The sequence below is a fragment of the Perca flavescens genome, chromosome 20 (assembly GCF_004354835.1).
Source record: "Perca flavescens isolate YP-PL-M2 chromosome 20, PFLA_1.0, whole genome shotgun sequence".
In the NCBI taxonomy this organism is placed as follows: Eukaryota; Metazoa; Chordata; class Actinopteri; order Perciformes; family Percidae; genus Perca; species Perca flavescens.
In genome coordinates this window covers 27,539,807-27,553,819 of record NC_041350.1, presented here as the reverse complement: position 1 = coordinate 27,553,819, position 14,013 = coordinate 27,539,807, and the positions used below count along the sequence as shown (strand labels likewise).

The 14,013-nt window shown below is 41.0% G+C and overlaps 1 protein-coding gene across 4 annotated transcripts in view; it reads left to right on the top strand.

Moving 5' to 3' along the window:
- Nucleotides 1-14,013, top strand: part of slc4a11 (solute carrier family 4 member 11) — a 146,262-nt gene that overhangs the window by 114,317 nt on the left and 17,932 nt on the right. For all 4 annotated transcript variants that reach the window (XM_028565928.1, XM_028565930.1, XM_028565931.1 and 1 more), the window contains exons 9-15: nt 3,780-3,864; nt 4,824-4,949; nt 6,017-6,130; nt 8,791-8,923; nt 9,728-9,801; nt 13,288-13,516; nt 13,902-14,008. In XM_028565928.1, coding sequence (XP_028421729.1) covers nt 3,780-3,864; nt 4,824-4,949; nt 6,017-6,130; nt 8,791-8,923; nt 9,728-9,801; nt 13,288-13,516; nt 13,902-14,008 — 868 coding nt within the window. The remainder of the gene's footprint in view (nt 1-3,779; nt 3,865-4,823; nt 4,950-6,016; nt 6,131-8,790; nt 8,924-9,727; nt 9,802-13,287; nt 13,517-13,901; nt 14,009-14,013) is intronic.

Sequence of the window (14,013 nt, the reverse complement as noted above, 5' to 3'; positions counted from 1 at the left end):
ATCCTATCTTCCTCCCTCACCTTTTACTTACTTTTCGTCATCTCATTTCTCGACAGTGCTCTGTAGAGAAGTTAAACTATGCACATCCATTTACACTTTTCAACCTTTTTTCTTTTTTTTTCCTTTTAAAAATCCGCCTTCCATATCCTTCTCCATTTCAAGCCCCCAACCTCCTCCTCCGCCTCTCCTCCTCGCTCGGCTGGCTTGACTCCTCCATCTTTTCTCTCCCCCTAATCAATCAGCATCAACTCCTGCCAGGCCTCCTCAGTGGGCAAATGACCTTACATCTCTCACAGTCCTGTCAGAACTCCCCACCCCTTAGCTACACGTGCATGTATACACACACACACACACACACACACCCCTCCAGAGGGGCTCTGCTCAATGCCACAGACCAACATCTCCTGCTAATGTTGCCGTTGACAGGCCAGGGCTCCCAGACATTTTCCCTTGTGTTTTTTTTTTTTTTTTTTTTTTTTTTTTTTTTTTTTTTTTTTTATAGCGAAGGATTTTGTGAGGTGTTTATCCCAGGGCTTGAAAGGCTCAGTGCCACTCAGTGAATAAGCGATATATATGGAGAGAGACAGAAAGGGGGAAAGACGGGGATGGTAGATGGGGAGAGAGAGCGAGAGAGCAGGTGAAACCAAGAGGAAACAGAAAATGATAAAATGAGGGAGAAAATGTGAGCCCACCATCTCCACATCCGCAATTGAAAATCAGACCACCCGCAAGAACACACCACTTTGCTATACTTTGAAAAACGAGGCCAAATCGTTGTGTTTTTATGTTTTTCCTCCCCGTTGCCTCTCTCTATCGACCGTTCACAACGAATGGCAAACAGGTGGACAGTAATTCCTCTCTGAGACTTTTGTTTATCAAACCTGAGCCAAAAACGGGTGATCAGGCCGCACGCACACGCACACACACACACACACACACACACACACACACACACACACACACACACACACACACACACACACACACACACACACACAGAATACACACACAGAATACACACACACTTGTAATAATAAATGATTCCATGATGTATAGGGATTTAATGGATGAACAGTTCTTGTTGAACAAGCGTGTGTGGCTTCATAAAACTAGCCAGCCCACTTAGGGAGATGGGAAGAGATGTTGATGCTGTTGTTTGTTTTCAGGTTGTTTACGTTGAGGTAAATTGCTTTGTTCTGCCAAAAAACGTCAAAAGTTTTTTAGATGACAAATGAGGCAGGAATGATTTTCCTAAGGGCTTTTCTTACTCACACGCACACACACACTCATCACCTCGTTCCATCTTTATTGCGTAATGCTATGTTCAACAAGAAAATGAAACATTGGGTAATTGGATAATTTGCTTAATAAGCTCAGTCAGGACTGCACATCTTCTGTAACCTGAAAGCTCATCTTTTTGAGAAGCGTGTCTCCTTGTGAATCACGTGGCTCTTTCCCTACTGTCCTCCCTTTGACGTCTCTAAAAATACACTAAATCTTCTATCCCTCGCCGTTGCTGTCATCTCTCCGTCATTCCTGATCATTCTGGGAACGCAGGGATCTTTAATAAATGCACATGTAAATGTGGTCTTGCTGAACTGCTTACTTTGTTTTGGATTACGCAGTTGAAGCTTTTCCCGGACCATCTTGTTAAATTTGATGATTCAAATCAGCTTTGAGAAAGCCTCCTGTGGAACCACCAGTGTCTTAGCTGAGAGAGCAGGATGGAAGAAAGTGTAAAATTATTATTATTTTTTGGCCGTGCTATCCCATAAAGAACTGACAGTGGCCCATTGGTTAATTTTATTTATTGGCACTGTCCTGACCCAATCAAATCCAGGAACCCCCTTCTCCACTCCCGGCTGCAAATTTACGACTCCCACTATGGCAACGCCTCCTGGCCCTGACACACGAGCTGTAATAGTTATGCTTATGCTGGAAGTTTAGCATCCACGTTAAAATGGACAAATGACCACCAAAGCGCAAGGGAGGTGCAGAGAATTACGGGAGAAAAAGATTAAGAATCTACATGCCTCAAAATGTTTGGGAATTGGGGCTGTAGTAGCTGCTTCAACATCAGCATTACCTGAAGCCGAGGAGGAGGAGGAGAGGTTGCTGGCTATACAGAGAAGCAGAAACAACAACATGACAGCGAAGAAGCTGAGGGGGAGGGGAGTGACCATGACAGGGCCATGGAAGCGAGTGAGGAAAAGATGGAAGAGAGAGTAGTTGACGACGTGTTAAGGAGTAGGCAGATTAACAGGGAGTCTCAGGGAGGGTGTGTGTGTGTGTGTGTGTGTGTGTGTGTGTGTGTGTGTGTGTGTGTGTGTGTGTGTGTGTGTGTGTGTGTGTGTGTGTGTGTGTGTGTGTGTGTGTGCGAGCGTGCGTTATGTGCGCCTCACGTCATAACGACCACTAGCAGTTTGGCTGTAACATTAAAGTTAGTGGCTGTCAGGTAACCTAACTGCTTAAGCTTACGTTGAAAATGCTAGCGGTTAGCCTGTTGGGTAGCTGAAAAATCTGTGATCTATAAAATCAATGTTGATACAAGCATCAGTGTTCCTTGAATGGCTTAATTAGCTTCTCTTGTATTGGTGCTCTTTTCCAGGGCATTTACTACTTTGTTTTATTGTAGCTTTTGGGAAGGGTTATGGTTATTGTATTTAGCAGACACGTTTGTCCAAAGTATGAATCTTACAATAGTTAAAATTAACAGTAAACAGTTTTTAAAAGTTGCTAAGCCAATATTAAGCAAAATAGTAATAATAACAATAATGGCAATACAATATCAAATATCAATAATAAAAAAATAAACATACCATACATATACAAATCATAACTCTAAGAATTAATTAATTTGAAGGATCCAAAACCATCATATGAACGCTGAACACTAGGCAACTCATATCATAGAATGCACACATATTTTAAGAGGACTGTCTCAGGGAATGTGTCTGACTAATCACATTGGGTGTGGGTCGCCTGGGCCAAAAATGCCAGGGCCAATTTTTTATTTATTTTTTGTCCCAGCCTTGCCAAGTTGTGCAGTCACTGTCTAAGAAGTCTTGCATTGCCAGCTCTATCTTCACAGCACTATGGAGTAAGGTCTGGCTAGACCACACACACATTCCAGGATAGGAGAAAAAAAGTCTTGGGTGGCGCTAAGCCCCGGACGCAGCGACGGTGGCTCTGCAAAATAGTCTCAGGAAGGGACTTGTTTTGGCAGAACATTTGCAACCCGCAAAAGAAAACGCCACATACAATATTAAATGAAGTTAACTGTTCACACAAACCGTGTTCTTAATGCTGGAGTTCATGTGTAGAGCCCCTGGTGATACTTGGAGCAAAGTTTCATGTTGTGTCGAGCCTTCTTAATGTTTTAAAAATAGTGATTTTGATGCCATCATAGTAGTGCCCCTAGCACTCCCATTCAAAAGGCCATTTGACCCAAAACGAGAATACAGTCAATCTTAAAAGTGGCGTTTCCATCCTAATTATGCTTTTAAACGAAAGTTTGACTCAGGTACATTCACAAAAAGACCCTAGGTTGCATTTTGGCGAGAGTATAAGCAAATACGATCTCAAACACAAACAGCATCTATAAAAAGAAAAACACCTCAGTTGTAGCACTCAACGGCTGCAGGCCGTTGACAAGTGTCAAATTTGCAGCCGTTATTACTTTCCTTGCCTGTAGATGGCACACACTGGCATATCTGCAAACTGCTGCTGCCGATACTGAAGCCGGGCTGTGTGTCTAACATTTTCCCGTCTGTCCACAGTGTCAAGATTTTTTCAAAGTCGGCCGGGGGATTTATGAGGACTTCTGCCGCCGACTGCCTTTCTACCCCTCTGACTTCACAGATGGTAAGCTGGACCTGGACTTGTAGCGAGAGTGAATCATCTTCCTTATTATCGCACACCGGGGCGCCTCTGGCAGCTCCTCATTTGTCTGTCACCCTTTGCCTCGGATACATCTGTGCTCCATCTGGGTCACATCTAGGGTTGTCTCTGCTAAAATGACTCAAATGTCTTCCCGCTCCCATATGTTCCCGTTAGCGTCCAATATTATTGTAATTTCCCGAGCCATCAGACATGGACATTACCCTACACATTCCCTTTGCAATCTCAGCCGACTGGTGGTTTTATTGAGTCATCAAATCATTCTGTCTATCAGCAAATGTGTTAAAAGGTTTCTGGTGTCAGTCAAACAAATGTACACATGCTGCTTGACCTTTAGAATTAGTTTTTTTCCAAAAGAGAATATATATATATATATATATATATATATATATATATATATATATATATATATATTAAATAAATAAAATATAAAGTGCAATTTAGGAGAGCAGAGTTTTCTAGCTTCTCGGCTGTTCTCTTTCAGTCCTTTGTCATGTCATATAATCCAAACCCATTCATCGGTCTGTAACAAAATCAAGATACCACAGTCTTGTGAGTGTCATCAGATAATGATCATCTGATGAAGGTCACAGGACCAAAATCACTGTGATCACATTAGAGCCCAATTAAAGTGCTTTATTCCAAAATGAGTTATCCATCATTTGGATGAAAGCCATAACTGCTCTTACATAACAATGGATCGATCAAAACCAAAACAAATTGCTAAATATTTAAAAAGGGCAGTATGTAGTGTGAGCCTGTGTAGAATAGTCTTTCTGTACATACTGATACTGGATGTTCCATATTGTAGAGCCACTGAACGATGAACTCTGTTAATGTTTGTGTCGCTTTGAAATTAAAGCGATGAGCCTCCTCCGCTCCATTATGAGGTGAATGTGACTCATGTGTTTGTCTCCCCTCAGGTATAGTTGGCAGTAATAAAACCTTGCTGAAGTACATGACCACAGCCATCTTCCTCTACATTGCCATCCTCCTCCCTGCCATCGCTTTCGGCTCCCTCAATGACGAGAGCACACGTGGTGAGATAGGTATGAGAACGTGCACACTTTTCTCTCCTGTTTGTTTTGTCCGCAGAGTTGGGTACAAGTAGTCATGTCATTTAGCATTGTATAGAAATATTACTTAGTGTAGCTTTAAAATAAGTTAAAGAGCCCCTATTATACTACGTTTCAGGGTCATATTTGTACCCTTGGGGTCTACTAGAATAGGCTTACATGCTTTGATGTTAAAAAACATGTTTCTCATACTGCCCATTGCTGCAGTGTCTCCACCTGTCTGAGTTCTTGGCCCGCCTTCCTGAAAAGCCCAGTCTGCTGATTGGTCGGCTAGCCCACTCTGTTGTGATTGGTCAGCCAAATTACGGTCTATATCAACGACGTTCCACTTCCGTTATTGCTCAGGTGCCGCAGAAATTCCGCCGGATGTCCCTCATTTCGGCCAGATGTCCGTCACCTTCCTCTTTCTTAGTGTCGGCGTTCTAAACTCCGGTGGATTTGTGAGGACTATGGTTAACTGCTCCTCAGATCTCTGCAGGGTAAATCCAGACAGCTAGCTAGACTATCTGTCCAATCTGAGTTTTCTGTTGCACGACTAAAACTACTTTTGAACGTACACCACCAAAACAAGTTCTTTCCCGAGACTATTTTGCAGAAGCACCGTTGTAAATTCAAACAAGCCACTGGACGGGCTGTGCTTGCTCAGGCAGCACCTATGGGGAGCACATATGGTATTCTCAATCAGTGACATCACTAATTGAGGAATTTCAGACAGGAATTTGAACGAGCCGTTTTCAGGCAGTTGAGAAATAGTGCTGTCTGTGGGAGAAAGAGCTCAATTTGGAGTGAAATGTGTTTTTTTTTTTTATAATTTATACATCTAGTACATACACAATATAACACACTTTAAGACACCAAAAACACATAATAGGGGCTCTTTAAAGTCTTTGCATCATATTAAGGTTCCCTGTTTAAAAGATCTAATTTACTTCAGCTTCTGTTCAGCTCCACAGAAAATCCTTGCAGACATGTATGCACATTAATTAGTACACATCAGTACTTGCTCCTGAGTCTTCTCTGTGTGCGTCCTCTCTGTCCAGATGTTCGGAAGACCATCATCGGCCAAAGCATCGGCGGGGTCATCTACTCGCTGTTCGCCGGCTCTCCTCTAGTCATCCCCCTAACCACAGCTCCCCTCGCCATCTTCATCAGTGGTAGGCTTCCTCTTTCATTCAGCTCAGCCAAAATGCACTTATCTTTTTTACAGTTTCTGCCTATGGCCGATTTGAAAAAGGAGGCTGGGGGTGGGTGGCGTACTAAGAAGATTACATCAAAAATCAAGAGAAAGAGGCATCTAACCGTGTGACACAGCAGCTAGAAACTCTTAAGTCCCCCCCTGCCTCCCTCTTTTACCAGAGAACACCACCGTTGGAGGTATTTAGCTGTTTGTTCACACATATGCCCCTAATGAGTGTTCCCGGTGCAGTCAAGCAAAAGGCACATATCTCCAAAAACTTCAGGAATTTATTTATTTTTTGCTCACTGATGTTGTGTAATGGTTGGTTTCAGGGGCCTACCGGTCAGGCAATACGCATACACAAACGTGAAAACTTTATATTCAGTTGTGAGATCCCTTATATGGTTTTTACCCAACAGCAGTGTTTTGTTGGTTGGATTTTAAACGATCTTGATGGCTGGAAGCTGCGGAATGATGAGGAAAAGCAGCAACAATGCCAAGATGTAGTTTTAATACCAAAGCTGTTTGTTGGGTTTGTGGTGTGATGGTCTTTGAAGTAAATGGGTTAGAATTGTGCTAAGCATATTCTCATGGAGGTAATTATAGTACATTTCCAGCAGTGTGTCTGAGCAGAACAAAGGCTTGTTTGTAAAGTTGTAACTCATCTGTGCACAAATCTGCTCGACATTACAACTAAATTGTTATGGTTTTATAAAACCCATTACAATTCCTTTTCATGTTTTGAATAAAATGCGCTTGATTTTCCCCGTGTGTGTGTGTGTGTGTGTGTGCGTGTGTGTGTGTGTGTGTGTGTGTGTGTGTGTGTGTGCGTGCGTGCGCGCGGATGTAGAAATACAGTAGCTGAAGTAGAAATCTGTAATTACGTAGCAAGTAGCAGTAGCAAAAATATTACAAAAAGATGATCAATACAGCACAGTTCCTTATTAACCTAGTTTTTTTTTATTTTATTCATTAAATAAACATCGATCAGGCTCCTTCTGTTGACTCATTGTTTGTGTGTTTGTTTGACCGCCACATACAATTTCCCAGGCACTGATTGAATTTTTATGAAACTTGAAAAAAAAAGGCATTTCTTCTTGTTTCTGTATTCTAAAATGACACAGATTAGACCAGCGATCGTGCTACTGTCTCTGTGAACATCACAACCAAGTTGACACACGAGTGTTCAATGTCAAGGGGGCGACATGTTGACCGCTGACTCATCGACATTAGCAAAAGAAGCAAAGAATCCGTCAATCGACGAGAGTTAAATACAAACAGTTGTGAGGTTGTAGGAGCACATTGCTAAAGGTTACGGGACTCGCACGCCGCGACTGACGAGTTTGATTGCCGGTTAACGTTACATGATTGTCCACAGCAGGGTGACGTCGGGTTGCTTTTCTCCAAAAGTTGATACGGACTTACTTTTTTGCCGCAGGCATTCAAAACAAATGGAAAGACCTGCGTTTTTACCGGACTGTCTTACCGACATAGCGCTTCATTAATTAGCCAGCGTCTTGTGGACATTTAGCAAGCTTAAACACCACATTGAATTTCAGCCTGCATGCAAGTTTTTTGTAATATATAATATTCAGATCCCAAAATTGAAAATCGAATACCTATCCATCGAACGAATACTCAGGTATTTGGATCCAGACCTAATTGCCAATAAGGACTATTGATGTTTTATTTTGAACATAGTTTATATAAGTTTTGTAACAACAAATGAACAATTCACCATGAGGGCCCATTGGGCTTGTATATACCCACCCCCCTCCCCCCACCCATAAAAACATCAGAGGGTAATCAACCTAAGCAATATTGAAAATAAAAACAGTAAAGAAATAATAAATGAAATAAGGTAACAAAAGTAAATAAACAAACCAAGATCTACAAAACATGAACTCAAGTTATTTACATTGACACTAACACGCATATGGACAGCACAGGAAATAAAAAAAAAGATCAATAAACAATGCCATGATATAATCAGCAGACGGTTCAGTACTACACATCCAACACTGCTAGCTGCATGTACCGAAATCTTTACTCAGCCATAAAGTCATCAGGGGCTAAAGCATCAAGGCGACTAAGGAAGGGTTGCCATATCAAGATGAATTTGTCAGCCGACCCCTTGACAGAATACCTTATTTTCTCTAATTTAATAAAATACAGCATGTCCCTTACCTACTGCGCAAACGTTGGGATTACAATCTTTCCACCTGATCAAGATTTGTCATCGGGCTATCAATGTGGCAAACGACAGAAGTCTTAGTTTATTATTATTTAAAACAAAGTTTTGCGTCACCACTCCAAACAATGCGTTACAAACCGATATTCTTTCCAGTGGTTCTGGAAAGCATATCAAATATCAGTTTCCAATAATCAAACAACTTATGACAATCCCAAAACATGTGAATTAGAGTAGCTTGGTGTAGCTTGCAGCAATCACACATAGGGTCTATATTGGGTGTAAACTGTGATAGCTTAACCTTGGTCCAGTGTAAGCGGTGGATCATTTTAAACTGTATAACAGTATGTTTCATACATATTGAAGATGAGTATTCTGGACTATTGATGTTTTATGATCCGTGTTCATTTTCCTATCTATGTATGTGTGTTTGTGTACGCGTGCAGTGATCCGAGGAATCTGTGACGACTACAACCTGGACTTCCCAGCTTTCTATGCCTGCATCGGTCTGTGGAACTGCCTCTTCCTCATCCTGGGAGGGATCTTCAATGTCAGCCTGCTCATGAAGCTCTTCAAAAGGTATTTCTCATACACTTTTTCATATTCAACTCTCTTTCATTGTTTTCGTTTGCAGTCAAATAAAATGTAAAGGAGCAATTCTTACTTTTATTTTGTATCTGTTGGTGGGCTTTCCTCTCTGTCAAACAGAAAACGGGTGGTCATGTCAGTGTCTGCAGCAGAATTACTGGCACGCAACAGAAAAGTCTGTTTTGTGCAACAAACCGTTTTCAAAGCACGCATCCTGTGTGACAGCTCCCCTCCCAGCTCCCACACATCCACAGTTTTAGATCTTTTCCTTCCGCTTCCCTTTCCAGAGTCACTTTAGCTAAATCTCTGTTATACTCTGCCCTCTCTCAACTAAACTCTGTGAGGAAGAAAAAATATACGCTGTCAGGTTCTAAATATTATATATATATATATTTTATTGTCTTTAATACATTTGTTTTTACTCTTACTTTGACTTTTTTGTGTTTAAACATATATACAATTTTTTACTTTGCGTTACTTGATATTCATTTGATGTTGCGACAATTAAGGTGATTGATAGTATTTAGTTTAATTCAGTTCTGTTTACGTTGACTAATGCTGTAGAATCATTTTTGTTTAAAAGAAAAATCATGAAAACACATGCATGCAAACTAGAATTTGACACACTACTATTTTAATTTCAATTTTAGTTTTTTTGTTAACATTTTTTTTAACATGAACACAGTTTATATCAATCAAGTTTTGTAACACATTATTTTATATATATATATATGCATGCACATTACCACAACAACCTCGAATGTCACGTTTGTAATGTTTTCTGTGTTTCTCCAGGTCCACAGAGGAGGTCATTGCACTGTTTATTTCCATCGCATTTGTTGTGGATGCAGTGAAAGGCACAGTCAAAAGTAAGTTCCCAAACACGTGGCAGATCTCTCTTTTTCTTTGTTCCTACTTCACGGATTTCACAGTCTCACATTGCTGTTTTCCTGCCACATTACTGACATTTTGTCTGTGCAAATCAAACGCTTGGAACCAATGCTAACGCTAGCGTCATACCTGCTGTCAGAGCCACCACCAGTCCTGTCTTGGCAGCGTGTCAGCCTCAAACTCATGTCTGATGTTTTTAAAAAAGCCAATCACGCCGAGACAGCAAAACTTAAAATCCCCCAAAATAATCAACATATACATGTCGATTATACACACTTTTTATACACACTTTTTTACATTATAATTTAAGTGTGCAGCTCACTAATTGATATGGCTTTCCTGAATTATTTGTTGACGGATCGTCAACTGATCTCTTCAACTGATTATTTAGTCCATTAAAGTAAAACCTCTCAAATATATTTTTCCAGTGTCATTGTCATCCTGCAAATACATACTGTCATTCAGAAGAATCTCTTCAAATGTAGTGCTTATTGAAGAACAAACCATGTTTTTGGAATGTTATTGTGATGCCAGATAGTTAATTCCCTGAAAATAGACCATGATATTAGGGATATCAAAATGAACGTGAAAATAACTCAAATTCCTTGTAACGCCACCATTTGTTTTTACCACATGCACATTCTGTGATTTGGGCCTTGGGCTGCTACGTAGTTTGGGAAATCAGGAAGCACTGCAGCAGTTAAGGTTGTGGGTAGCTAGCAGAAACTAACCTTGAACAGAAATGGATAAAGAAAAGGGTCTTTTGATTAAAAAGTTAAGTTTCAAAGCCCTTCCAGATTAGTCTGGGAAAACCCTGACTAACTTCTGGCAAATTTGAGATTGTTATATACCCACTCTCAGTTACAACTGAGAAGGGTCTGGTGTCTACAAGGCTCCTTCCAGATGGTTCTCTCCCCAAGTTTTTTGCATGTGCTGTCGATGTGAACTGAGTTACCACCGTAGTACGTTGAGTCTCTAATACCACTTGCTGGCCAAGCACACGGCTGATGCAGAGTAACCAAAGGCAGGCCACGCTGGATAGTTTGCAACGGAGACAACTCTTCAAGCAACAAACTTTCAACAGCGATAGCACAAATGCACAATGTCCATTGTTTTGTGTTGATCTGCTTACAAAAATGTGATGTTTAGTTAATCTTTCCGAGCGTAAAGTGGGACAATACATTGTGTCAGTATTACCAAGTAATGGACCTTTTTCACAGCAGACATGTTGACTTGTCATAGTAGGAAAAGCACAGCTGAGATTGATAAACTTAACGATGGCTCAATTCCATCAAGTATCCGAGTAAGATATTTCAGTGAGTCAGCATGCACAATACCAGGGTCTCTCCTAAGTGGAATGCAGCCATCATTAATGGGTTTGAATACACCTGTGCTTTTCCTACTATGACATGTCAACATATCTGCTGTGAAAAAGGCCTATGTTCCATTCAGGTCAATGTGCCCATTTTTTGTTGCTCAATGGGCTTGAGTTTGCCATATTTTGCTTTCAGTAGATTTTCTGAGCATACAGTACCTTTGAGATTATTCTTTTTTTTCTTTTTTTTTTCAATAATAATAAAGATTTGCATAAAGCAAGCTGATTTGTCCGCTCCCATGTTAAGAGCATTAAAAACTAGAAAAATATCCCTTTTAAAGTACATTTAAAATGGATGAAAATGTGCAGTTAATTTGGAATTATTCGCAAGTTAATTATGGATAATAATGCTATTAATCGTGTTTAAGTATTTTAATTGATTGATTGACATCCCTACATGAAACACAACAAACAGATTCTCAGACAACCAAGACGTAATAATCAACAACTTTAATAAGCTGGTCGAACCCCTAACAAGTGAGCATTTTGTCTGGCCAAGAGTAAGAAACTGAGGCGTCTAGATAGTTTGGTGGTGGGAAATCAGAAGAGACACATTAGTTCACACATTAGAGTGATATTATGCACTAAATTAATCAATCCAGATTTCCAACCCAGCCTGCAGCCATATTACACCACCCCTGCCTTTACCGCACCTCATCTTAGTATATCATAAATATTTTACACAATTTAATTTCCCAAAAATAAGATGAGGATAGCAGAGTGTAATTTATTTTGAATGCAATGTTGCCGGCATAGTAGTTCAATTTTCAGAAACCATTTGTAAAATGCGCTCCGAGCTCCTATGCCATTACCATAACATTAACCTATGCCATTTTGTTGACACTTGTCATCCAAAATATTTTGCAATAACTTTTTTCCTGGATGATGAAAAGGCCTGTGGAGGGAGCAGCATGCAGGTCGCGGCACACACTCCCCAATGGAAGTGATGAGCGGAATTATTTCTACTTGTGTGGCACTCCTGTAGACAAGGTTCTTCTTATTTAAAATAGTTGTAAAAGCACTCTACAGAGTTTAACGTCCCAACCTTCAACATGATGCTCGCTAAAGGGGCAGAGCCACATTGTGACTGGTGGGTTGTTTATACTGTATATCTGATGTGGGTGTCAGGACTGTTTTCAGCGGACCGATTCCAGATAAAGATAAAAAACAATGACAAAGACTGTCTAGAATACTCTGCAGAATAACCTTGAAGGTACTGTATGCTCAAAAAAATCTACTGAAAAGCATAATATGGCAAACTCAAGCCCATCAAGCAACAACAGATGGGCACATAGACCTGAATGGAACATTACTTGGTAATACTGACACAATTTAAAACCCTTAATTTTGAAAGCCCTAGCTTAAACATGTTTGTAATTTACTGTGTTTGAGCCAAATGTCCAAAAACTGTAGGTAAGATAGTGCTGGGTACCTTGAGTGAGTACGTTTTATGATCCACTTGATGAGATTTGAGTGCAGAGCCAAAACTCAGCTCAGGCTTATCTCACTTTTATGAGGTTCCCTCTCCTCCAGCTCTTCCTGCAGAGTTTACAGTCCTTGTCGCCCAAGTCTCCTTATCCAACATTTTATCTAAATGTAGTATCTTCGTTGTGTTTCTGTGCTGATTGCTGCATAAACAATGTAAAATGCTTTTAAGGCTGTTTGTTCTTGTTTGATGTACAGTCACATAGAAGATTTCTTGTGGGATTTTGGGGATGTAGATTTGTAGTACTTGGTATCAAACCATGTGCGCTGATTAGGAGACAAATATTAGTAGTTATGTATTAGTAGTCTGGACATTTCACACAATAATACAAATGTGCAGGTAGCGCTAGAGGAAAAGTCAGGCTATCGCCAAACTCATTAGGATTCACACTTGGTCACCATGAATGTCTTCACAACATTCCATGGCAATCTGTCTAATAATTATTGACATATTTCAGTCTGGATCGAAGGTGTGGACCAGCCAACTGGCTAATATTCCCATCCCTAGCCCGCTAGCTTGGCTAAAAAATCTGCCTATGTTGCTATATTAGCTGTTATGTGTGGGGTTTCTCAGTTGAACTAAAACCTGTGGATTTGACTTTAGTCTTTCAAAGGTACTACCACGCCCCGACGCTGGCTAACGGAAGCATAGAGACCTTCCCTCAGGGTGCAGACCTGCTCGGGGGGAACCGGAGCGAGGTGGCGGCTGGGTTAGCACTCAACGCCCTCCCTGAATCCATCATCCAGTGCACTCGAGAGAGGCCCGTCCTCTGCCTCCTGCTGATGCTCGGGACATTATGGATGGGCTATACTCTCTACCAGTTCAAACGGAGGTACGTGCATTACTGCGGCACTGCAGCACTCGCACAGATAAATCACTGGAGAAGTTTAAATCTTGTTTGGATAAGGGCGCTGCCGGCTAGGACCAATACTGCTGAGTTGGGCATGAACTCTAAAGATTGTCTGGAGTGACTGAGCTTACAGGAACTTTCCAGACAAGCTCTTACATAATCCCGTTTCTGTCGAAGCTTCTGTTCCAGCCTGTGATTTAATAAGCATTAATATTCTACTTCCGATTGCCCCCAGTAATCAAATCAACCTCAAAGCCCGATTCAATTGTGTAAGCAAAAGGCGGACCGAGGTACTTAAGCAGTGTCAGGAATGCAGCCATTGTCCTTTTCTTGTCCACAGTAATTGTACCCCCCCCTTCTCTTTCAGCCCGTTCCTGCATGCCAAAGTGAGGGAGGTGCTGTCGGACTGCGCCCTGCCCATCTCAGTGCTCCTCTTCTCCTTCATCGGCTCCTACCTTTTCAGTGACATTGAACGTTAG